The 24,114-nt window shown below is 48.8% G+C and overlaps 11 protein-coding genes across 11 annotated transcripts; 3 read left to right on the plus strand and 8 right to left on the minus strand.

Annotated features, from left to right (window-relative positions):
• Positions 1–29: 29 nt before the first annotated feature.
• On the minus strand, positions 30–1,448 carry LACBIDRAFT_313788 (uncharacterized protein; the record flags this gene model as incomplete). The annotated part of the gene is made up of 8 exons (XM_001877745.1): positions 30–240; positions 290–326; positions 376–511; positions 557–682; positions 731–897; positions 945–986; positions 1,035–1,180; positions 1,231–1,448. 8 exons carry the CDS (start codon positions 1,446–1,448, stop codon positions 30–32), a joined length of 1,083 nt encoding a protein of 360 aa, XP_001877780.1.
• Positions 1,449–2,173: 725 nt separating this feature from the next.
• Positions 2,174–6,918, plus strand: CHR16212 (chromodomain-helicase DNA-binding protein; the record flags this gene model as incomplete). The annotated part of the gene is made up of 16 exons (XM_001877386.1): positions 2,174–2,317; positions 2,448–2,663; positions 2,719–3,300; positions 3,356–3,661; positions 3,709–3,817; positions 3,870–3,908; positions 3,965–4,164; positions 4,216–4,276; positions 4,330–4,721; positions 4,773–4,929; positions 4,986–5,116; positions 5,173–5,649; positions 5,709–6,475; positions 6,526–6,586; positions 6,638–6,795; positions 6,846–6,918. Coding segments are annotated over 16 exons (3,873 nt in total), but the record flags the coding sequence as incomplete, so codon positions are not given.
• Positions 6,919–7,111: 193 nt separating this feature from the next.
• Positions 7,112–7,590, minus strand: LACBIDRAFT_293117 (uncharacterized protein). Its single transcript, XM_001877746.1, has 2 exons — positions 7,391–7,590; positions 7,112–7,336 (listed from the first exon to the last, which is right to left on the minus strand). Exons 1-2 carry the CDS (start codon positions 7,489–7,491, stop codon positions 7,165–7,167), a joined length of 273 nt encoding a protein of 90 aa, XP_001877781.1. The 5' UTR covers positions 7,492–7,590; the 3' UTR covers positions 7,112–7,164.
• An 821-nt stretch (positions 7,591–8,411) lies between these two features.
• LACBIDRAFT_246820 (uncharacterized protein) lies at positions 8,412–10,290 on the minus strand (the record flags this gene model as incomplete). The annotated part of the gene is given in 6 exon segments (XM_001877747.1): positions 8,412–8,476; positions 8,530–8,562; positions 8,575–8,949; positions 9,004–9,352; positions 9,408–10,114; positions 10,173–10,290. Coding segments are annotated over 6 exon segments (1,647 nt in total), but the record flags the coding sequence as incomplete, so codon positions are not given.
• A 162-nt stretch (positions 10,291–10,452) lies between these two features.
• LACBIDRAFT_313792 (uncharacterized protein) lies at positions 10,453–13,104 on the minus strand (the record flags this gene model as incomplete). Its single annotated transcript, XM_001877748.1, has 1 exon — positions 10,453–13,104. One exon carries the CDS (start codon positions 13,102–13,104, stop codon positions 10,453–10,455), a length of 2,652 nt encoding a protein of 883 aa, XP_001877783.1.
• A 79-nt stretch (positions 13,105–13,183) lies between these two features.
• LACBIDRAFT_313793 (uncharacterized protein) lies at positions 13,184–14,361 on the minus strand (the record flags this gene model as incomplete). The annotated part of the gene is made up of 5 exons (XM_001877749.1): positions 13,184–13,403; positions 13,457–13,594; positions 13,673–13,959; positions 14,015–14,084; positions 14,132–14,361. The coding sequence occupies 5 exons, from the start codon at positions 14,359–14,361 to the stop codon at positions 13,184–13,186; spliced, it is 945 nt and encodes a 314-aa protein (XP_001877784.1).
• Positions 14,362–14,376: 15 nt separating this feature from the next.
• LACBIDRAFT_313794 (uncharacterized protein) lies at positions 14,377–14,550 on the minus strand (the record flags this gene model as incomplete). The annotated part of the gene is made up of 1 exon (XM_001877750.1): positions 14,377–14,550. The coding sequence occupies one exon, from the start codon at positions 14,548–14,550 to the stop codon at positions 14,377–14,379; it is 174 nt and encodes a 57-aa protein (XP_001877785.1).
• A 196-nt stretch (positions 14,551–14,746) lies between these two features.
• LACBIDRAFT_293118 (uncharacterized protein) lies at positions 14,747–16,204 on the plus strand (the record flags this gene model as incomplete). Its single annotated transcript, XM_001877387.1, has 2 exons — positions 14,747–14,848; positions 14,936–16,204. The coding sequence occupies 2 exons, from the start codon at positions 14,747–14,749 to the stop codon at positions 16,034–16,036; spliced, it is 1,203 nt and encodes a 400-aa protein (XP_001877422.1). The 3' UTR covers positions 16,037–16,204.
• Positions 16,163–19,339, minus strand: LACBIDRAFT_313796 (uncharacterized protein; the record flags this gene model as incomplete). The annotated part of the gene is made up of 15 exons (XM_001877751.1): positions 16,163–16,208; positions 16,259–16,675; positions 16,734–16,769; positions 16,815–16,951; positions 17,003–17,226; positions 17,281–17,558; positions 17,618–17,686; positions 17,757–17,914; positions 17,979–18,332; positions 18,384–18,495; positions 18,552–18,784; positions 18,839–18,893; positions 18,946–18,965; positions 19,023–19,108; positions 19,216–19,339. The coding sequence occupies 15 exons, from the start codon at positions 19,337–19,339 to the stop codon at positions 16,163–16,165; spliced, it is 2,349 nt and encodes a 782-aa protein (XP_001877786.1).
• Positions 19,340–19,479: 140 nt separating this feature from the next.
• Positions 19,480–21,446, plus strand: LACBIDRAFT_313797 (uncharacterized protein; the record flags this gene model as incomplete). The annotated part of the gene is made up of 8 exons (XM_001877388.1): positions 19,480–19,867; positions 19,922–20,032; positions 20,083–20,528; positions 20,577–20,821; positions 20,878–20,940; positions 20,988–21,224; positions 21,274–21,312; positions 21,365–21,446. The coding sequence occupies 8 exons, from the start codon at positions 19,480–19,482 to the stop codon at positions 21,444–21,446; spliced, it is 1,611 nt and encodes a 536-aa protein (XP_001877423.1).
• Positions 21,447–21,548: 102 nt separating this feature from the next.
• Positions 21,549–23,931, minus strand: LACBIDRAFT_313798 (uncharacterized protein; the record flags this gene model as incomplete). Its single annotated transcript, XM_001877752.1, has 3 exons — positions 21,549–23,073; positions 23,126–23,210; positions 23,268–23,931. The coding sequence occupies 3 exons, from the start codon at positions 23,929–23,931 to the stop codon at positions 21,549–21,551; spliced, it is 2,274 nt and encodes a 757-aa protein (XP_001877787.1).
• Between the last annotated feature and the right edge of the window lie 183 nt (positions 23,932–24,114).

Genomic DNA, 24,114 nt, shown 5'->3' on the forward strand with positions numbered 1-24,114 from the left:
AGCAGGAACTACGCAGCACAAAGATTTATTCAATGGTTTGAGCCGTTGGTTGCTGGTGTATTCCCATTTCCGGGTGTTGTGCTGAGAGGTTGTTCTCCAGGGAAAGGCAAGTTCCGTGTAGACGCTGGCGTACGACTTTGGGGTGTGCCCACCACTGACGGGGGTCCTGACTTACTCAATGATGGCACGTTTGGACGGGACGCATTGAGACGCTGGAGAGTCTTGATGGGGAATTTTGTCCTAAACCTACACATCAGAATTACGCAAACTTGGAAGCCTGTCAACTGACCGGCACGTTGAGCAAACAGGCACAGGTTGACAGAAAACTGGTTTTCTTTAAAAATAATGATAACCTTTTGCCAAGAGATGACTTACTGGATAAACAGACGGAGCACACAAAGCCAATGTCAATGATGTTTTTATGACAAAAGCATGCTGCACGGAAGTCTATTCGGTCTTGGGTTGGCACAGCAAGGACTTGGCGGATTGAGGGGGCCGACAAGAAAGACATCTATTTGGTTGAGCCGGTGAGAAAGTCTGAAAGAACGGTGCATACGATAAGGTATTGGAGGAGAGCATCTCTCCGTTCCAGGAAGAGGTAGGAACCACCGGTTAGATGGGCGGCCTGCTGCAGAAAGACAGCATCAGGACCATAAACTTGACAGGCATCGATAGTGACTTTCTAGGGAAAGGGTAGTAAGTTGGCCAAAATAATGAGCATGAAACGTACAAGTTTCTGCGCGGAAAAGATTGAGTTCATGATAGGAATGTAAGAGGTGGATAGATCGGGGGAAACGGATAAGATCAGGATCCTTGGATCTGGCAGAACAGTCGAATCACGTGTGTTTGGCGAAGTCGAAGAGTTGGATGGGGGTGGCAAGGATATTCTGTTCACATCTGCAATAGGTTCAGGGAGGATCCGGAATCGAAGACAATGTTCATACAGCACAATGCTTTGGTCAACGCACCGACGAGTGCACACGGGGCTAAAGTTGATTAGTGTGTGAATAGTGAAAAAGGGACAGGGAGAACACCTTCTTCTTCGGATTGATCAATGGCGTCCAGCTCGTCGGAAATGCGGTTTATGATGGTGGAATCTACTAGTTTGAATGGTGCATATGAGTTTGAATCGATGGATTGGAGCTCGGGGTTGTGAAGTGTGGATGAATAGAGCATCAGGCTATTGAAAGCAGTGAGTGAAGGGAGGGGATGATATAGGCAAAAAGTTACCTCTTGCCTGGAAATGCGCCAAAGACGGCGAGGGTGTTTTCATGTTGGGAAGCCAAGTGAGCGTTGAGAAAAGCGAGGACATGAGACAAAAAAGAGTTGAGAGAGAGTGGATATTTATTTGATAATAAACCTGAGAGATGCCATTGGGTTGGAGAAAGGTCGAGGACGACGGAGAGATGTGAGGCATCGGATAACTGGGGGGCATCGGAGAGATCCATAATGTTCGGAGGAATCGGAGACGGCGGCAAACGGCGCCCACCGTGAGCAGAAGCAGATAACGCGTAATTAGGCCATTTCTCTACAGCTAAGCTCAGCTAAGTAGTTCCAATTGTTACCCTGTTGTTACCCTTGTTGTTACTCCAGCCAGCATGTTACTTTTTGGTTCCCATCGGAGTGTCCGTCACGAGCGCCGGTGACGAAGGGCCTTCCGGCGTTGGCCGTGACGATGGTGTAGCGACGCTGGGCCGTGTGAAATCTATCCGTTGGCGATGGCTGGCGCCCAGGTCCTCGTCAACACCACTTCTTCCCTCCCCACCACCATCATTCCCCTCCTCCGTCTTCCCTCTCCCCCCTCCTTCCCGTCCCCCGCACATGTCTTCATTCCCTCCTTCACCCGTTCCCCATATTCTCCCACCCCTGGGTCTCAACTACGACAGTGACGACGACGACATGCAAGTTGACTCAGACATCGAACTCAACAAGGGGCCTGATGTCGATGCTGACGGTGAATCGGTCGACGATGATTCCGCAACATCACATATCGTCAACCCCACCGCCCCCTCCACCTTGTCTCACCGAATCGAATCTGTCAGTATTTCTTTATCTTTATTTTAATGTTCTAATTCATCGTCATCGTAGGATGCAGAGGATTCCGTATGTGACCTGTCGCTGCCAATTTTTATTTATTTTGTGTCTAACTATAGGTCAGGGTTATGACGACCAAGCAGATGACGACGATGACAACGACGAGGATGACGGTACCTATGCAGATCAGGAGTATGGTCAAAAGAAAAAGCTTTCCAAGAAGAAGCAACGCAGACTGTCCTCGACAATCCCACGGCCCAAAGGTGCTTCATGTGTACCCACTGTTGCCCCCCACCACTTACACTCCCGCCACTTTAGCTCCCGTTCGACACGCGTCCTCTTCCTCTTCCGACTCTGATTATGGAGCTCGTGCTCATAAGAAGAGGAAGAAAGCACGCCCTTCTGCCGATGAGGTTCGAGTGTCCAGTCGGGGTGGAAAAGTACCCAACTATGTCGATGATGTCCAAGATTTTGAAAAATTCGAAGACGACGATGAAGGAGGTGAAAACCCTTACTTCGTGGACCCCAACCAACAATACCAGGAAGAGGACGAAATCGAAGCCGTTTTGAATCATAGTCGAGATGAAGGCCGGGAGGATGATGAAGAAGATCTTTGGTTTGAGAATGTGGTACGCCTCTTCAACTCCATGAACTTCCCATAGTTCATTCCGACTCCTTTCATAGCGCTTCCATATCAAATGGAAAAACTTTTCCCACCTTCATAACACCGACGAAACTTATGAATTCTTGAAACGTTTCAAAGGCCTGAAGCGCGTTGATAACTACATCAAGGCGTACAAGATATGGCGCTCCCGCGTTGATTCTCCAGGATTGTCTCGTGAAGATGTGGAAGCTCTTCATCTAGACAAGGAAAGGGAAAAGCAGGAACTGGAGATGTTCCGCAACGTGGAACGCATTGTTGCTCACCGAGAAAGCAAAGACGGTGACATGGAGTACTTTTGCAAGTGGAACAGTCTTAATTATGAGCATTGCACTTGGGAACTCCAGAAGGATGTCAACCCCATCGCGAAGGACGAGATTGCTGCCTACAGACTAAGAGAGGCGGAGGGCAAGTTTCCGTACAAAAGTGTGTCGTATTCGAGACAGGGCAGGCCGACCTTCCAAAAGATCACAAGTGATCCTGACTACATTCAAGCGACGGGCGGCGAGCTCAAAGACTTCCAGCTCACTGGTCTCAATTGGCTTGCTTATCTGTGGAGCAAAGGAGAGAACGGTATATTAGCGGATGAGATGGGACTTGGCAAGGTACTTTTGCGATATCAAGCATGAGGTTTTAATGTCTAATAGACGCTTTGACCAGACCGTGCAAACTGTAGCTTTCCTGTCCTATCTCTTCCACGAGATGCACCAGTATGGTCCATTTCTGGTCATCGTTCCCCTGTCGACGATTACAGCTTGGCAAACTCAGTTTGCCGCTTGGGCTCCGGATATGAACGTTATAACTTACATCGGAACCGCTGCAGCCCGCGAAGTCATCCGCACACATGAGTTTGGGCCATCTAACAAGAAATTGAAGATGAATGTTCTGCTGACGACGTATGAACTCACTCTGAGGGACTCCAAAGAACTCGGCGATATAAAGTGGCAAGCTTTGGCGGTTGATGAGGTTGGTTGACATTTCATCGATTTTCCACCTCATTAAAAGTCATATAGGCTCATCGGCTCAAAAACTCCGAGAGCCAGCTGTACGAAGCCCTCCGATCATTCTCCGCCGCTTCAAAGCTCCTCATTACGGGGACTCCTTTGCAGAACAATGTGAAAGGTGCTCAAATTGGCAATCTTCTCCGTCACCCCTTACTTACTGGAAACACAAGAACTTTTGTCCTTGATGCACTTCCTCATGCCAGAAAAATGTTTGAACTTGCTCTTTATTTCCACTTCACCCCTGCTCATTTGTTTCGTGTTCCAGTTGCTCTCACCAACGAATTTGACCTAACTGACATTGACCATGAGGAGAAGATCAAAGAATTACACGAGCAACTGGAGTCTTTAATGCTCAGGCGGTTAAAGAAGGATGTACTGACGTCTCTTCCAACAAAGAGCGAACGAATTCTGCGTGTGGAAATGAGTGCCCTCCAGACCCATTTTTACAAGAACATACTCACCAAGGTACAGTTTACGATTTCACAGTGCAGGCGTTTACTCATCCTTTTTGCGTAGAACTTTGCGGGACTAGTTAAAAGTGCGAACGGGAACAATAACATTAGTTTGCTCAACATTGGTGAGAGATTGCATATCTGACTGTGATACGTACTCTTACCTTCTCTCCTTCAGCGATGGAACTCAAGAAAGCTGCAAATCATCCTTACCTGTTTGATGGTGCTGAAGTTCGTACAGACAACAATGAAGAGACGTTGAAAGGCCTTGTCATGAACAGCGGCAAGATGGTTCTTCTAGACAAGCTGCTTGCCCGTCTCCGGCAAGACGGTCATCGCGTTCTAATCTTCAGTCAGATGGTGCGAATGTTGGACATTTTAAGCGATTATATGTCGCTCCGGGGTTACCTTCATCAACGTTTGGATGGGATGGTGGCATCGGAAGCGAGGAAGAAGTCTATCGCCCACTTCAACACCCCTGGGTCCCCCGACTTTGCGTTCCTACTGTCGACTCGTGCTGGCGGACTTGGTATCAACTTGGAAACAGCCGACACGGTAATCATCTTTGACGTGAGGCGTTCTCTTGATACCTTTGCTTCGTTGCCCAACCATTATTTATAGAGTGACTGGAATCCACAAAACGACTTGCAGGCTATGGCTCGTGCCCATCGTATTGGGCAGAAATCACACGTCAGCGTTTATCGTTTCGTTAGCAAAGATACCATGGAGGAGGACGTTTTGGAGCGCGCGAAGAAGAAAATGGTGTTGGAATATGCCAGTAGGTCACCCAATGGATATCTTATTTTGGACCCATTCTTATTTCCGTCATCTCAGTCATCAACCAGATGGATACCTCCCAGGCCCACTTGAGCTCCAAGGCGACGAAAGACCCTCACAAACCAGACAATTTGAGCAAGGATGAATTGACCGCTGTTTTGAAATATGGTGCTCAAAAGATGCAAGTGGTATTTGGCTTCTTGATTTTCTCCGCTGACACGTCCGACTTTGCAGGTTTGACAAGGATGATTCCCAGCAGAGCAAAAAACTTGACGAAATGGACCTCGACGACATCCTCAATAGGGCTGAAGATCACGAGACTATGGCCCAAGCTGGGGAAGCAGGCGGTGCATCCCTTGGTGGCGAAGGTTTTCTAGCTCAATTTGCAGCTGTCAGCGATGTCAAAAACGACATGAATTGGGAGGATATCATACCCCTGGACGAACGCCAGAAATTTGAAGCTGACGAAGATGAACGGAAAGCCGAGGAAATTGCTGCCCAGGAATTGCGTGATAGGAAGCGCACGCATGCTCCAGTATCATATGAGGGCATGGACGTGGACCAGCCGGCTGCTGCGTCCGCTCCCAAGAAGCCAAAGGCACCCGGTCCTACAAGGAAGACAGCTAGCCAGAAGGCGATGGAATTGAAAGAGAGGGATGTTCGTGTTCTGATTAGGAGTCTCCAGCGTTGGGGTGACATCCGGCAAAGATACGACATCATCGTCCGTCTCAATTTCTCATCTTCGTGCCTGTGTTCAGCTGAACAACTAACCAAATTTAGGTCTCTGAATCCAAACTTCAAGACAAGAACAAGGGCATGATGCTTGACGTGGCAGATGAAATCATTGATATCTGTTCTCAAGCCGTCAAGGATAGTGAGGACCAGAAGCGTTCCCGAATCGCGGCTGGTGAAACATTGACCAACGCCCAGAAAAGCAAAGCAGTCCTCGTCACCTGTCGTGGCGTCGGTAACATCAATGCAGAAACCGTCCTTTCGCGCCACCGTGACCTTCGCATCCTCTATGCGATTCTATCTGATCTTGACGATCCTTACAAGTGGAGCATCCCGATTGAAAACATCCGTCCGACTCTTAATTGGTCAGGTCGCTGGGGTCCGCAGGACGATTCGATGCTCTTGGTAGGCGCCTTCTTGTACGGTTTCGGCAACTGGGAGGCTATGGCCAAAGACCAAAAACTTGGACTCGAAGGCAAGTTCTTCCTTGAGGAGGGGAAAAAAGGAGAAGATGCTGCAAGTCGGCCCATTCCAAATGCCATTCACCTCGTTCGTCGAGGTGACTTTTTGCTGAGCATATTGCGCGAGCATGATGAGAAATTACGTTCGTACGAGAGTTCCCTGCGGAACAAAGGTCAGCTAAAGGTTTCGGCTTCCCCTCCCCCGACAGCCTTGGCGTCGACGTCTTCTCATAGCAGTTCCCTCAAACGGCGAGCCGAGAGTGAGGCCATGGCTTCTATCGATGACGGCAGCTTGAAAAAGAGGAAACGTCGACCGACGCCCACATTCACAGATTCCGAATCGTCCGACGAATGGTATGTGGGCTCACTCCTTTGAATGTGTCAAGGCCGACTAATGTGGAAAGTAGCCCCTCGATGGACGAGGCAGCAACGAAAGAGGAACTGCGGCCTGTTAAGAAACAATTGGTCCGTCGTCATTCCATCAACTGCCTTGTCCTGTTCTCACTTCGTATTCAGAAACAACTAAAGCTGTCTGGTGAAGATATGCCCCGAGACGACAAGGTTGCCATCCTCAAAGATTCGCTGGCTGCAATTGGCCGACGAATTGAACATGTGCTGAACGCGAAGCAAGCTGCAGGGGAAGATCGGGAGAGATGGCGGCGACATCTTTGGACGTAAGTGGGCACGAACTGTAATTCTTCTGATACTTATTGCTTCTATCCAGTTTTGTGACCTTGTTTTGGCCCAAGAAAGTCAAGGCTTCTAAACTGGAGGAGATCCACGCGAAGATGGTTATGAAGGAGGCTGCGCCAAGAGCACAGTCCGATAATAGTGCATCGAAGAAGCCACGGCCGAGTGGAAGTACCAAAACCAACGGATCAGTCACCATTCCGAGTTCTTCTGCAAGGACAAATGGAAAGTCTTATCGGTGACATTGTTCTCGTTGTACGTTTTGTTGTTTCTTCTGTCATTCATTATCTTTAGTCTCGTATGTGTCAAGCACGCTTTCTAGCCCTCGCTATCCTATAATTGCAACATGTGTACTACAAGCCATCTTCTGATTGTCTAATAAATGTTTTCCCTCTGACGACCAGGAGTTCTCGTCTGATAGTCTTAACAAGAGCAAGGAGAACTTCATGGGACGTATAGCGCTGCTTCTGACGCGAAGCTGAGCATAGGCGTGAGCTTTGAGCCTTGTTTGTGATCAAGGTACAACTTTTTAAAAAGGGTTGGCTCAAACGAAACTTGGATCAGAAGATGACAGCGTACATGTATCTAGCCGTTGGCCTCACGACTGACATGTTTCGAGGTAGAAGGACGCCGGCTTGGTCGAGTATCAGGACGGATAGGCGTATTCGCAAACTGTCCATTTGACGATTCACGCATGGATCGGCTGGACTTGTCTTTTATAACGATGGGTACAGCATTTCGCGAATCCAAGACGTTCTGGCGAGCGAGTCCGTTTGAACCTGCGATCGCCAGGTTATATATGATCCCATCTTCATTAACCTAGCAGGCGTACCTTCCAAGAGCTTTGCATCTGCCTCACGGTGACAGCTCTGCATCAACGCCGTGTACCGTTTGACTTCCCACTTCATCTGTGATGCTCGAGCGAGGTTTCCCTGTGAAATGGCCCATTTTCTTTCTTCCTTGTAACGGCGACGCTCGCTGTCAGCCAAGGACGCGCGCGCTCGCAGCGTGGCCACCTCTCGTTCAAGGGGAGTCATGGATGACCTGGGGCCAATCAACTCAGAGTTTGAGTCGACGGAGGTTATGTCCGAGATGAACACTTGCTGTGGTTCATGGTTGGTCTCGACGCTTCCTCCTTGAACACTGGGTCGGAATTGGACCTGACGGGAACGCTTTTTCTCGCGATTGATACGGGTGTTGGACGCGTGTGTTGTCCGTTTGCGTCGATCTGAATCGGGTGTGCTGTCGAAATGCTGGGAGAGGAAATCGGTACACAGCAGACCAACAACAACGCCGATAATAGTAGTGGCACATCTTGTGATGTCTGAGGCGACGTTAAACTCAACGAAGAGCTTCGCAGCGATGGCCAAGGCAACTGGGATACCGAATGCTGAGCTTTTAACGGCATAATGAAGGGCAACACCTTGCCATAGACCACTGAGAATGAAATCCTTGACAGAGGGTTCGTTTGATCTGCTGATAGTGTCCAAAAGGATGCGTGCTCCCAAGCCAATAAGAAGAGCAGGCGCTGTTGCGATGATGGTCATAAGGAAGAAACAAACCACGTCAGTCACGTGTTACATAAACATTTAACTATTTATTAATTTTCGTCAACATAATTCGCCATTGGATCTTCTGCCATCCGACGGGTCATCCTGTACGCCTCTGCAGAAATAAGTTTAGTTTGTGTACCACCCCCAAAGAATTTAGACACCAACCGAGTTCTTCCTCCGTCACATCATGACTTCCAACTTCCACTCCACCCTTCTGTTTCTTCCCGGACCTATCGTCCATGTCCTTTCCCCCTCGTTCCTTCCTCTTCTTTTCCTCGCGAACCGCCTTTGCTAGTCGCTCGTCGTCAAGTTTAACTTCACCTTCCCCGATGCGTCTCTTTGAGTAGTTTTGATCTACTTTCTCACTCCGCTGCGTTTGGAATTCATCTTTCGGCGGTTCGTGTGCCGCTGGCTGAGGAGCAGAAGCAAGCAAATGTTGGGCACTTGACGCTTCGGCCGCATCAATACCCGCTTGGCCAGAACAATACGAGATGTGAATGTTTGAGTGGCAACAGGCATACCCCCACGTTCCGTCAGAGGAGTTGTACCATGATCCCCACACAGCAGTGTGGTTGTTAATATATACTATTGGGCAAGATTCAGAATTATAGAGGGATATGTGTTCAAAGAAAGTCTTACCGTCCTCGGGGTACTTGGATTTAGCTTTTGCCCGTTCGCGGCCTTTGATGACCTGACCGGTCCTTGAATACTCAACATAGTCTTCAGTCTGTCCCTGCCGGAGTTCCTTTGGTGCAGTGTCCAGATATTCAGCGCCACCATATTTCGCAAGAATACTGGTCTTGGTCGTATCCTTCAATTCTTCCTTCTTCTGCCTGAACTCATAATGAAGAAGTTCGCCCTGTGTTGGGTTTGCATTCAAATGAACGTCATTCCCGCGTGCAGCCGCTTGCCAGGCAAATAACTGAAGTTGTTGAACCTCAGGAGCTTCTCCGGAATAGCGGAAGAAATTGTCGCCAGCAAAACGCGCCTATGGCTTCCGTCACATTCGAGCCTCGTTACCAAAAAAAAAATTGGATACCCACCTCTTCTGCAGGAATGTTTTTGAGAGGAGCATCACGCATTGACCGGGTCTTTGGGTCATAATAAGCACTCTCTGGATCCAGGTTGATCAGGTATTTTGCAGTGTCCTCGCGTATACGCAGATTTCGGACAGTTATTCGAGTTTTGGCGTCCAACTTTTGTCCAACAGCGTCCGCCGCATCAGCATATTTGTCTTCATCCGCATCCTCATCCTCGCTCGACCCAAAATCTGCGTCTGCCTCCTTCACGTCTGATTTGCTGGCCTTCGCAACCTTTCTAACTGCAGCCAAGTCCGTTGTCGTTTGATTGTCAATCTCTTCCTCTCGCATCTTTTGCCTTGCTGCCTCAACAGCGGCGTATTCATCGTACACACGCTTGTGTTCGGCAGCGTCATAGCCATTCCACCGATCTCGTTTTGCATCATATCCCGTCGCCACTTCCTGTATGATCTCGTCTGCCTGGATGTCTTTGTTTGTGAACTTTGCGCCTTTCTTCCTTGGCCGTTCTAAACAATCTTGCTTCTTGTGCGTCAACGCACCGCAATTCTCGCATGCGCCTTTTCTATATTTCTTCGCGGCGGGACCAGCTTTCGCCCCTCTATCATACCAATTGTCGAGCTTGTTTGATGAATCGTCGTAGTCAGGTCGTCTTTGATGATTCAATGACGGAGCACCGGTGTCAAGGTACCATGGGGCTTGCGAGATATACTCTGCACAGACGAGAATCAGTTTCGACTCGCTAGGAGGATGCTGTAAGCTCTTACTCACGAGGAATATGAGGGTTTATGGGCCGCCCTTCTTCATCGAGGGCTGCTGGAGCTGTCCCAGCTTTTCGGGCGGCGTCGAGGTCTTTCTGCCGCCTAAACTCTTCCCGCGAAAGTTTTCCTACAGCTGTTAGTAGAATTTCAGTATTGTGAATAACCGTTCACGAACTCGATCTGACCTGAAGACGAAGCCATTTCGATTCTCAATGAGGTCGTAGATTCACAAGTTGTGTAATAAATGCTTTATTTGTAAATGTTTCATTTAGACGCCTACGACTCCTAACCTATAACCATGCTCGGATTTTCGAAACTTGCTGCAAAACATTATCCAAAGAGCGCTCTTCCGCCAAAACCCTTCTTCCCTCCTCCTCGTCCATGCTTACATACCCCTTCCATTTTTCGAGAGCCTCATGCTCCACACTCAGCGCATGCACAATGTTGGACAGGTAATCGAGATCAGAGGCCAACTGAGCAGCACCTGCGATCGAGAGAAAAGTAATGGAGGGTAGCACCTCCTTAGTGAGATAATCGAGGTATGTGTGACCGAGAGACACAAGCCATGCTGAAGAAACCGTTTCAGGATCGAGGGTGATTGGCTTGACAAAAGCCACCGAAGAGCGGCGTCGTGTCGATTGACTTGATGTGTCTGGAGGTGGCTCAGAGAGCGTCTTCAGGAACTCGGATTCCACGTTCGGCAATGTTTGGAGAGAAAATGCTAGAGCATTATCATATGCATAGACTTCAAATAGACGGGGGAGATTGAGAAGTCCTTCAGCGACCCTTTGTACAGTGTCACTGGGCGACAAGGAGAACGTTGGCACACGTAGATCGCTTGCCGAATTGGTAACCTTCAGGTCTCCAGGTGAACCCCATACCGGTGATGAGGCATAGGTGGCAAGGTGTTGGCGTAAAGGTGATAAGATTGTCTTTTGCATTGATGCTTGGCACGTCTGTGCGAAAGTAGAAAGGGACATTCGAGCGCTGGCTAGCAAAACCTCAGGACCGGCGACTGCAGAATTCTGAGCACGCAAGGTAGCAGAGTGGGGCGCAGCAGAGAGTGGGGAATAGGCATCGTTGCTGATGTTAGTCAGTAACGCATTCAATTCGGCAGAATTTAGCGTAGATTGCTCCAGCAGTTGGCTTTCTCCCCGAGTGATAGCGATGATGAAATTCTGCGGGTCAGTGCGAGCCAACCGAAAGTGAGCGGCAACCTCAGCAAGATACGACCGCAGTTTTGTTTCGAACGTCGCCATACGTTCAGATACGGCTCGAGCGGAGGCAAGCAAGTGAAGGGAAAGCTGGATGTTGGACCAATCTTGGGCCGTGTAGTCTAGATCTGAGAGTTCGCCAACAGAGATGGAGCTCTGGACAAGGGAAGATGAGCCAGAACTTTCCATTCGTACATCCGCCGTCCACATGTCAATAAAGGATTGAAAAAACCCATCTAATGCATGTAATAGTCCTATCACACCATAACCATGGGTGAACGCCTCACATCTTGACATGCTTCCCTCTGCGACGCCGAAGATGTCGATCGCCCTCTCTCTAAATAACCTTGGCCGATCAATATCCTGGACTCTCTCCCGCGTATCATTGGTAATAATCTCTCGAAGAGACTGCTCCAAAAATCGTTGCTCCAATGAACCATAGTCAATTTGAGCGTTAAGGAAAGGTTGAAAGAGTTCCTGGTCCCACTCCATCGCATCTACTTCTCCTCCTGAAGGGGTTGGAACACCTCGTTCGCTTGGTGGAATCCTGCTTGGATCTGGCCGCCAGGATATTGATAATCTACTAGAACGTCTCCGAACGTGCGTAGCCGGACGTTCGATCCTACTGGAACGGGGTTGGGTCGTAGAAGCAGCAGATGATTCGATCTTGTCCATGACCTTTTCCACGCCAGTGGCAAACTCCTCCGTTGCACGCAAGAGCGGAATTAGGAAAGCCAAACTTGTTTCGCCGTGGTGAGAGTTGTAGGAAGAGAGTCGTTGGGCAAAAGTCGGTTGGAGTGACGAGAGCGTAGATGTAATAAAATGTGAGAGCGTAATGGCTGGATCGGGGAAAATGGAAGATATAGGCGTCCGTTCGGCATTCAGCAATAATGCAAAATTCGTATAAAATTTTTGAAGGAACTCGACGAAGGGCTGAGCAAGGGCTCCGGGTGGCTGAGAGGACGTAGGTTCACAGTCTGTGAGCAGTGCATTCTGCCACATAGAAACAATGGACGATCGGCGGGATGCGTTATAGTAGTTCCGAAATTCAGACTCTCGTTGAATGACGGAGAAGATTGAGAAGTAATCCCGACACGCGACAATATCCTGGTTATTGATAGACGACACCAAAGCGGAGCTCAAGGAGGCTTCAAGTTGATTCTGAAGATTCACCATAAGCGTACGACGAGGATCATATTCTGGCGTGTTCTGGAAAACAACCATACTTCTACTTGCCTCCGAAAGCCTCGCAGCAGCCTTCGCATAACTTTTCTCCAAAATGAGGGAAGTGACTTCAACTTCAAGCGTGCTCCAGCTCTCTGCCTCTCGCAGGACCTCTCTGGAAGCCTCCATATGGCCTTTTATCATGTCAAGATGGTGCAAGTCGTCCAAAGCTATGTTGGTTTCTGCTGGAACAGCTTCCTTGGACCTCAATAGAACATCCGCCAACGCCGTTTGGAAAGTCAAAGCGCCATCCTTCATAAAGTGAAGGTCATAAGCAAGCCTTGGGATACCGCGCGAGACATCTTCAATGATTCGTTCTAGCTGTGCCGACGTATCTTCACAAGCAATGTCGAGAGTGGTGAGGAGTTGAGTAATGTGATGGTCGAGCTCGACGAGATCAACGGTTTCATCCGAATCGTCGGAAACGCTTAACGTGTCATTTATCCACGGGATCACGTCCTCGTACTGTTCCAGAGATTCACAAAGTTGTTTCGTGGAAGCCATGAAAGAGAACTATGTAATGATAATCATTTCCGCCCAAGTAAAGTTGTTGTTTGGTAAGGGCGTGAGATAACTATAAGATCTAGGGCAATCGAACAACGACAATCCCTGCCTCCAAAGGATCACCCATATTTCTCCAACATGGTCCGCACATCATACATGGACTTTCACCCAATCTAATATCTCCAACGATCGACCATACCGCAGGTACTTTACCGCAAGCACGGCAGAGATCAAGAAGTGGAGGGATGATCTGTGAGGTCAAGGGGTAGCCAGATGGAGGGTCCGACGAATGGCGGAGTCTGATATGGTATCAACTTGAGAGAGAGATAAACAAAATGATGATTCACCCCACCTGATCTGGTCGAAGACGATAAAATGATCACAACCTCCTTGGTGAAGTAACCAGTACGGCTCGTTCACTCGTATAGAAAGAGAAGAAAACTGTGTTTCTTGCACCGTCGTTGAGCCTTTTAAGAAGGAAGATGACCCTCTAGTTATCTTGTTCAAATGAGCCAGGAGCTTACTGAGTCTGGTCAGTCAGGAAAACATGAGGGAGCAGACCACTAACTCTGCATAATCTTCTTGATCTGGGCTCCCGTCGCCATACGCATAGTTTTCAATGCAAATAACCCAACCATTCCCTGATGCAGATATTGGCTCAACTCCACCCGGAGCATGAGAGTTGGAAGTGCACGGGATGACCTTTAGGAGGTCGTGAAGAGTTTGAGACGACAACAACGCGTGCTGGGATGAACGATGCACATAACTAGGGCCCCAGGAAACCCTTGTGTAAACAGAAACAGTCAGAAATGCTTGGTGCGGATTGCCATCGACAGCCGATGACTCTGAAATTTTCTGTACTAAGGAGGTTTATCAGTTAACTATTGATGATACTGGGGGGACGACGAACAAATCGCTCCAACACGTTGTGATCCGAATTTTTAGGTGTTCTCATAAATATCACAGCATCTGTTTGCAGTCTGTTTGAAAATTAAACCTGGGTCGGTCCTATTTAGCAATAACGAACCTCCAACTGGTAAGCTTGGAAGAATCTAAATTTTTTTGCAACGTCGCCACCTCTGGCAGCAAACTGTCTGGATCAGGGAAGTTGGACTTGCGCGTCCTAATCGACTTTGAAGCAGCAGAATGCAGAGCACCTATTGTTTGTTCGTGATTTTTGAGGATGTGGGCGGACAGCGTAGGATCGTCCCATATGTCGTAAAGTGCGCTTCTAACATCATCTACACTGCTAGACATCAGCTCAGGAAGACATTACTCTAATAAACTCAATAACCTGCACTCTTTTTCTACAGAACTTTTTTCTTGCTCTGGTTCGAGAGGGTGGGAGTCGAAATGAGCGGCAGACTCGAGAAAAGCGGCGATGTCAACTGGCTCAGATGCTGGGCCAAAGAGGGATTCAATGGAATGGGCAAGTCCAGCGTTCATGACTGAGAGGAACGTTGTCACGTGTCATTTCACACTTGGTCTGTGCACGCGCTTGTTGACTAAAAATACATCAATCCATAAATAACTCAGACATTCACAATGCCTTAAATACCTCTATGGCGGTTGACATCCAGCAGTTCCCGCTTTCTTCTTTTCCTTGACGAGTTGTCTCTATCTATACGTTCTTTTAATTCAAATGCGTCAATCCCTCCTTCGTGTCTTTCCTTTGAGCCTTGCTCTCGGCGCCTACGCCCTTGCTGCACCCGCCATGGTCAAGGAGGCTACTCCTGCTTTGCCGGTACGCATATCATCACCTTTGACGTGTTCAATCATTCATCGACTGCCTTAGAACAAACATCGCCGAGCTTATTATAATTCCTATCAGCCCTACAGTGGCGATTCTAGCTTCAGCGGTTCTTCATCTGAAAGCAACTCGAACACTGTTGCCGCGGACAACCTGAACCTAGTGAACGCCAATCTTGGGCTAGGTACCGTTCCCGGCATTGCTGGTGCTCTCAACGTCGCGGACTTGCTTGGGTTATCTAGCTGCGGAAGTGCTTCTTCTAACGTTGCAAATCAGAACGAACTGGCTGTTGCCACTGATACCAGCGAGAACGTCTACGGCGGGACCAACGCGAATGCCGGCGGCCATACCAACACCGACGTCCATCAAGTCAATACGAACACTAATGGCGAGACCCACGCGAACATCCATGGCAACACAAACGTAGCATCCAACGTGAACGTCAACACTCACACTGGCGCAGACTCAGCTGCAGCTACGCATCAGCATGTCACTGCAGGTCTCGGTTCAACTTCCTCTGCTTCTCACGAGGCCAGCGCGGGAGCAGGCGCTACTGTCCATGCCGTGAACGCAGCACCTGTTGTCGTCTCTCACCAGGTTGGCGCGGGAGGAGCCGCTGTCTCTCACACTGGCTTTGCTGCAGGACTCGGAGCCGCCCTTTCTCAAGGCCTAGTGGGCTTCTCTGCACCAGCCGTTGCCTCTGGCGCTGAAGGAACCGTTGTCTCTCATCAAGCTGGCGCAGGAACTACTGTCTATCATCAAGGCGGCGCGAGCACCGGAGCAGCTGCTACTGTCGGGGAACAAGCCAACGCAGGTCTCGGTCTAGGTACCAGCGTCACTAATCAAGCAATCACAGGACTAGCAGCGAGTTCTCATCATGTCATCGGCGCGGGAGGATCTGCTGTCTCGCATCAGGTTGGCACAGGCGCGGAAGTAGCTGCCGCTCTGTTGGGCGCAACTGGCGGTGTGGCCGGTGTTGGAGGAGCTGCTATTTCTCATCAAGGCGGCGTGGGCACGGGAGCAGTTGCCGCCGTCCAGAATCACGCCAATGGGGGTGTTGGTTTAGGTGCTGGTTTAGCAGCTGTCTCTCAGGTTGGCACGGGAGGAGCCGCTGCATCCCAGGCCGGCGCAGGTGCGGGGGTAGCTAACCAAGTCAAAGCGGGTTTTGGTGGCATAGTCTAACGCCGCCCAAGGTTTCGCAACCAACTCTGAGGGAGGGCACTCGATACGTAATACATAATCTCCCGTAGTATATTCAATCTTGTTTCATGCATCTCGAGGGAGTGATGAAACGCATGTGTATATTGATCACAAACCGCTCAAACCCGTAATATATACATCCCATTCGTCAACACTAAAATCGAAGATGAACAACAAATCAGACAGCTAAGGACACAAACGTACCTGAAGCCCGTGGGCGCATTCAACCACAAGGACAGTAATTTGTCGTCCACGTTGGGCAAGGTAGATTCCTCAATGGGTGCGATGAAAGCTGACTGAGGCCCAGTGCCGAAATCTGCTTCAGCCAACGATTGATTTCCGAGAGCGTCATGAGCCGACTTCGAGGGGTAGCTAGGCATTTGCGCGGGTAAGAAGTTGCTTAAATCCCAGTTGTGAGCGACTACTGGGTCTTGCGTCTTACGTTGATCGAATGGGAAATTTACTTGTGATGTCGGTAAGACACTAGAAATCGACGGAACAGAAACCATTGGTATTGTAGATGCAGGTGGTGTGTTGGACGTATCATAACCTCGTTTGTGCGTCACTGTCGATCTCTGGATCGGACCATCACGCATAGAACCAAACTCGTTTAGCATATCCCTGCGAACAGAAAGTTGAAGTCCAGCTTTGGGCGCTTTGTGACTGCACGATGACTCACCGTAAACGACCTGGAATATGCCACCTTGTGATATCACTTGCTTCAACAAAGACCCAATACTATAACGGTATGAAAACGTGCCTTTTCTCACACTCTTTCAAGACGTTCATACATATCTGTACGTCGTTCATTTCGTTGGTCAAGCCGTAACCAATGCCCGATTGCTTCCCACCCCATATATTGATAAGCAGCACAATCGCAGATGCAAAAGCAGCCATCTAAGATACGTTTGTGAATGCAGTCAGTCACGCATTGCGAAGGTACTCAACTATGATATTAGGGTACACAATTACTCCCCTTGTTAGAGCGACAGCCAGGAGGCGACTGCACGACCTAGCTGCATTCGTACAAATAGTAAGGGACGATAACGACAATGTTGATTTCTTGAGCAGGAAGGGCCTGTGGATTTGGATTTGTGTGTAATAGTACGATGCGTGGAGGGTTAATGATTGGTAGTAAAATGGGGTATTTTGTCTCGTGGGGTCCCATTGGACTACCCAGGGAACGTTAAGGTACTCAGGAGGCTTAAACCGAAGGAGGAACGCACGATGAGATGGTAGAGAATCCTTCCAGCTGTTCATGGCAGAATCTAGTTCAGTAACAACTTGCCGTTCCCATTGATTTCCGGTAAGACCGGAAAGCAGTTTGGATTTCTTGGTTGAGTATAGTGTCTTCAAGGAGAAAGCAAGTATTTCACACAGCTTGATGTGATACACAAATCCAGAGATGATGGACGGTTTTCCCAAAGGTTGCGTGAATGCCTGATTGGAGTCTGTCGGCATCCAACATTCATCATCACATTCGATCGGAAAATCGACATCGTAACTTGAAAGTCAAAAAATTAAATCTTAAAATCCAGCTGACACTTGGGTAAGCGTGCTCACTCTCCTTCTTGGATTGCGCACGGCCTGCCAAGAAAGGAACTCATGAGCCGATCAATGGAAAGTAGGCACCTACGAGGAAAATGTATTGATTGATCAGGATGATTTGCAAAAAAAAAAAAAAAAAAAGAGGGGGGCTTACCAGAAGGCTCGTTTCCACATTTCATCGTCAGCCGTTGGTTTGTGACCCTTACCTTTTCGTCGGTGTGCTCCCTTTTCTTGGACGTATCGTATTCCAAGACCTAAAAAGTGCCATGAAGCATGAGGCATAGATGTTCCGAGGAGGTAGATAATTGCAAGCTGAGCAGAACAACAACTATATATGTTAACAAAGAAGAAATATAGACTGAAAGGAAAGACTGACGCAATAATATTGGAGGTCATATATTGTTACCTTCTCCATTGACGCCTTCCTGTGCATCGGAATCTGCGAAAAATAACACCAGCCACTGGATAACCCAGAGGTATCGCCGTCCAGAAATACTCTTGAATCTGTCGAATAGCGTGAGGCAATAGCGCAGACCATGAGAACGATCATCCCAAAGCCTGGATCCCAAAGATGTTGGGCGCTTCCGAATGATCTTTCAAAGGTGGGGCGGTGAAGAACAGGCATAAAGATGTTGAACTTGTCGAAGTATGTTGGAATCAAGGCTTGGAGTAGATCGTCTTCAGGAAACATGTAGAATAACCCTTCGCTGCGGGTGTAATCTTTTTCCCACTATGAAACATTTGTATCAGACACATAATTCGGTAAATTTGTCAATTTTACCGGTCGGAGATCCCAGTATAGTGGCCTTCTCAAGGAGCTACCAATGGAGGTGGTGGTTGTACCTGTGTGTTCACTCTTTATATTCGTCGCGTCTTTGGCAAACATAAAAAAGCTGGCAGGGATCTGAAACAAATTCCCCAATTGACGTAGGGGGGGCGAAAAACGTACCTTGAACGGCCGAAAAACCGGTCTTCGACTGCCTCGACAGATAGTTGTTTCAGGTGCTCTGCAAGAAAAACGTGCGAAAGATCTTCTTCGTCTTCATCATCGGATGACAATAGCGTTGTCACTGTTGTGCGCTGGGGAAGGGTCTTTGGCGAAGAAAAACGGAAGTTGCCAGGAGATGGTTCTGTGATGGACGAGGTCTCGTAAATGGGACTGATATCCCTATCAGAAGACATCTGAAAAAATTCTGTTCAGCTAGATGTAAATTATATGGTGGAAAGGCGCCAAACCGAGCGCAGCAGGCTTTGCATCAGTTCTAGCCGAAGTTCTAGGGTTCGGATATACCTTCAGCCATATGAGCCGATTTCAGGAGATTTAAAAAAAATCAAAGTCTGACTCTTTTTGGGTATCTTTTTTCTTTGTGTAGAGTTCAAGTTAGCGTGGAAGGCAAGGATGTGATACACCTAAATACACCTTTTGTCGAGGAATATCATGTGTACATTCCACTTTAGATGAGAGACAATTGGTGCAAGTGTTTCTAGGCATCTTCGCGCTGTCGCCTGTGAGACGAGATTGGTTATGCGTTTACAATCCAGTATTGGCGTACATTTGACTGATTTAAATGAACATTAATTCAATGTGGTATTGAGATGGATCCGAATCATACTCTTCTTCCTTCGACAGGCATCACATGCACCGTGAAGGCGCCTTTTTTTCCCCTTTGTAACATCAGGATGAGGGCTGGAGCTTGCATCCGCATCCGTAGAATTGCCGTCTTCATGGAACATCATGACGGCCAGTTTATATGTTTGGTTGAGAAGGGTAAAGTCAATACTATGTTCATCGCGATGTCACGTGGTCGAAAGGCTTATAAGGGGGAGGAAGCGGCACGGACTGAACGAGGTTTACTCGTGGTCTGCTCCCCACTGCCATGTTGACAAAAGCAGTTCGGGCCACTCTGCCCCTCAATTGCCGCCGTATCTCCGTTCCCGCGGTCCGCACCCTCAGCTTGCTTGCATCTCCACGCCGTTCCGTTCCGGGTGCTCGGCATTCGATTGTCCCTAGCACCGTCTCTTCGTCTTTTTCTCGTCCAATGTCGTCCGGCCACGGTGGAGAGTCTACCCTTCGTCCAGAACCCGACAAGGTTTTGCAGGACATCGCAGACTATGTCCACGGCTACAAAATAAACTCAGATTTGGCTTATGAGACTGCCAGGCTTTGCCTCATCGACACTATTGGTTGTGGTCTCGAAGCCCTTCGTTTCCCAGAATGTACCAAGTTGCTTGGTCCCGTCGTCGAAGGAACCGTTGTTCCGAATGGTATGCATTAGCCAAGTTCTACCAAACAGCCGTGTTGCTGATCACACAATATAGGAACCCGCGTGCCGGGGACTAATTATCAACTCGATCCAATTCGTGGTGCTTTTAATATTGGAGCAATAATTCGTTGGCTCGATTTCAATGACTGCTTTTTGGCTGCAGAGTGTGGGTATCTTGTCTATTTTTGTAAACTAAAATTGATGCGATAATATCAGGGGGTCACCCTTCTGACAACCTCGGTGCCATCCTCGCTGTCGCGGATCATCTTGCCCGTCAAGGCCAGCCTCTCAAGGTCCATGACGTATTGGAAGCTATGATCAAGGCACACGAGATCCAAGGCTCCATTGCTCTACTCAACTCGTTCAACAGGGTTGGCCTTGATCATGTGGTCCTCGTCAAGGTTGCTTCCACCGCCGTTGTGTCCAAGCTTCTTGGGCTTAACCGTGATCAAACCATTGACGCGGTTTCTCAAGCTTGGGTTGACGGCCAGTCTCTGCGCACATACCGTCATGCTCCCAACACCGGCCCGCGCAAAGCGTGGGCCGCAGGCGATGCCTGCTCTCGTGCTGTCAACCTCGCCTTGATGGTCAAGAAGGGTGAAAAGGGTTTACCGTCCGTTCTGACCGCCAAGACCTGGGGATTCTACGATGTTCTGTTCAAGGTACGGCCACCTCAGCGAGGCTTCGCTCAATCTGAGAACTCTGCGTAGGGTAAACCATTTGAGTTCCAAATCCCGTATGGGTCGTATATTATGGAGAACGTCCTTTTCAAAATCTCCTTCCCCGCGGAGTTCCACGCGCAGACGGCCGTCGAGGCAGCCCACATAATCCACAAAAAACTCAAAGACCTTGGCAAGACCGCTGAAGACATTAAGAGTGTCAGAATTCGCACTCAAGAAGCTGCTATCAGGATTATCGATAAGCAAGGTCCTTTGGACAACTTTGCAGATCGCGAGTACGTCGTCCATTGTCAGGTCTTTCAGCATCTCAAAACGAACAAATACTATATAGCCATGCCATCAACTATATGGTAGCATATCCCCTCATTTTCGGCGAGCTCACTTCTGAGAGCTAGTGAGTTCCTCTTTGCCTACGTCGCACAATATCTCAAACTATCTTAGCACCGATGCATCCGCCGCCGATCCTCGCATAGATGCCCTCCGGGCTAAGATCTACTGTGTAGAGGAACAGAAATTCAGCGTTGAATACCACGAGCCTTCCAAGCGATCTATCGGCAATGCCCTTCTGGTCGAACTCAACGATGGAACGGTCCTCGATGAAGTCGAGATTGAGTACCCCGTGGGTCACAAGAGGAGAAGGGCGGAAGGCACTCCCTTGTTGATTAATAAATTCAAACGGTACTTTTTCTCAACTTCCCCAAGTTCCAGACTCACAACATACACATAGGCATATCTCGTACCACTATGACGAGGTCCACCAAAAGAAGCACGTATATCTTATGCTCTGAAGCGCATTAAATGCTAATATTTTGTTGCAGGATTCTGGACACTGTGTCCGACGCTTCTTCCCTGGAAAGAATGCCTGTTGATAAATTTACAGACTTGTTCGTTAAGGCGTAGCACAACGCTTCTGCGAGGTCACTAATGTTTTGTCTTTCCAACCGTGTCCGACAGACTACCTGAAGTAACTACAGTTGTAACGCAGCTACGTAACAATGACAGTCAAGACCTACTTTTCTTGAACTTCGCGTTTTTCCGCGTGACTACAGAGCTCTCGTTTGTTGGAGTATCGCGGAACTCCGGCCCAACGTTGGATGCGAATTTTGAGCTGACACGGGTGCCCTTGGCTGGTAGCTTTACGGTGACATTGGTGTTTGACACCAGCTGAGTTGAGGTCGGGGTTGAAACGGACTCGACCAGATCATCTGTTTGAGTTTGTGGAGTCAAGGCAGTGACGATGGGATCTTGACTCGTGCCGGCATTTTGAGCGGTTCGAATCTTAAAACTTCTGGAGAAAAGGGCACTACAGGCGTCTCTTGGCGGGGGCTCTTTGGATGGCTGGTCTCTAACTAGGTCTTCTTCAGTGACCGATGAAAGTCGTCGCTGTATGAGGCGGGCGAGAGGGATAGACCGAGGCTGTTGGTGGGATAGATTTCGTCGGTAGTCGGGAGATAGAGGCGCAAGTACCAGGTCGTTCTTGTTGCTCTCCCTACTGAGATGAGATCCGATGCTCCGGGCTGATCTCGGCGGACTGGCAGATAGGGAGGCAAACGGCGTTGTTACCGGGGAAGGTGAGAGGCAGGACATCAAGGTCAAGAGTTCCTGAGCCTCGTACGCTTGAGGTATATTGTTTTGTGTTGAGGAAGGGACATCGGATCCTGGGGTTGCCGTCAGAGCTACATCTGGTATGCCGATACCTGAAGGGTCATATCGTCCCGAAAATAAACGAGGGTCATGCAGAGTGTAATCGGAAGCATAAAATTTTTGCTGAGGAGCAAAGCTTTGTACCTGTTGCGCTATTCTGACTGATTGTTCAAGCGGTGCTGCCACAGCTAGAGATTCAGCATCGACATATGCAGGGAGAAAAACTGGATTCCACTGGGAGGACGACGATGACGGAGGTGTTGGCAAAGAATTTTGGAGAAGTTGTTTTGCCCGATACTGCTGAGCGACATCAAGAGCAGACAGCCTGTGTGGGACTTGATCGATTCGAAACTTGGTCCTTGACTCGATAATTACGCGAGGGTCAAAACATTGCTGTGATTGAGTAGGAACGAAAATCGCAGCTGACGAATTGGGATATTTAGTCTTAGGAGTGTTATTGGCGGCCTGTAACGGGTACTCCAAGAGGCTACCTTCCCGACCGAGTTGTATTCCCAGCCCAAATCGCCAGTTGTCCTCATGAGTTCCATCTATGGGCGAGTGTTGAGGACGGTGGCCTTGGACAGGTCTTGCATAGCGTGTTGAATACGTCTGGTCATTCTCTTGAGACTTTCCGTCGCTGGCAGTACTGAAGGGGTGTCTTTCTTGGATTTTAAATTGATGGGAGAGCGCCACTGGACGGGATCCTATATCGATAGGTTCGGCACGCCGTGTGGTCAATGTTGAGTTTTGTGGTTTTTGCAGTCTTGGGGGAAAGGAGCCTTGGCTGGTAATTCTTCTAGAGCTTGAGAAGGATGTGGAGACGTCCAAACCCCAAATCATATGCGATAGATCCTCCCCATCTATAACGGTGCCTTCGGCTCCACTACAAGACGAGGGGTAAATACCAAAGGATCTTGCCAATAAGTGTTACTTACGATGGACACCTGGCGTAAGGCAGCGATGAAGGTCCATGTAAAGCGGGGATAGGCTTGGGTGGAGATTTTGCCCACGAAATCCACCCTTGGAGAAGAGTGGGTTCAATATCTCAACCAAGCATGCAAAGTAGGTCTAACCCACCATTGGGGTCAGGATAGGCACAAGTTGAATACTTTTGTTGTCGCCGAAGAAAGGATTCTGGCACTTGAGAATCATTACCTATTATTGTGATTGATTCGGGAGATGACGGAGGAGACGGAGTTCGAGGTATATCGGCCGGAGAACAAGGCCTCGTAGGGTGATGTTGATATGACCAGTCCCGGTCTTGATCAATAGAACATGCATCAGTTGAACCAGAGTCATCGTAAGGATCTGCACCAGATGAGGGCCCAAAGTCAGAGGACGGAACTCTGAGGTAGTCTGGGTTGGAAACTATTCGAAGCTTCGTTTCGTTGGATTGCTGCTCCTTGAAAGGAGAGATTTTGCCTGGAAGAGAGACCACCCGATGAGATTCAAGAGGGCGATTATATAACGCCAAAGGATGGCCACGCAAGGGACGCGAAACTTGCGGACTAGGCTGACATACGGACGGTAGGGAAATACCAGGCTGCTGGAGGCGGCTATATGCGCTCTCACACATAAAAGAAGTGAAATTTTCAGCGGCCGGCTGAGAAATGACCAAGCAGGAGTACTCTTCAGACACTGGGGAATCTGATTCGGAGGATACGGATGGTTTTTCTGGTTCCGTCTGCGTACCACGATCCACATAGTCCTTTTGAAGCCGAACAGAGAATTCGTAGGCCATCAAGTAATGACAAGAAGGTTCAGATTGGTTCAGATATCCCAATTGTTGCCAGCAAGTCGAAGGACGCTCCTGTTACGAATTGCGGTGAAAGCGGTAAAGGAAGAAGAGTTGAATGGGACTGATGGGGCATGTGTCAGTTTATTTGCGCACATCGGCGATCTTCAACAACAAAAGTTCATACAG

This window comes from Laccaria bicolor, genomic scaffold, assembly GCF_000143565.1.
Source record: "Laccaria bicolor S238N-H82 LACBIscaffold_5 genomic scaffold, whole genome shotgun sequence".
Taxonomy (NCBI): domain Eukaryota; kingdom Fungi; phylum Basidiomycota; class Agaricomycetes; order Agaricales; family Hydnangiaceae; genus Laccaria; species Laccaria bicolor.

Bases quoted from the DNA above. Each gene is read 5' to 3' on its own strand.
- LACBIDRAFT_293117 (XM_001877746.1), bottom strand. From the start codon at position 7,491: ATGGACAGTTTGCGAATACGCCTATCCGTCCTGATACTCGACCAAGCC. The intron at 7,337-7,390 runs GTACGCTGTCAT...CTTTTTAAAAAG, and splicing joins AGGCCAACGGCTAGATACAT to TTGTACCTTGATCACAAACA.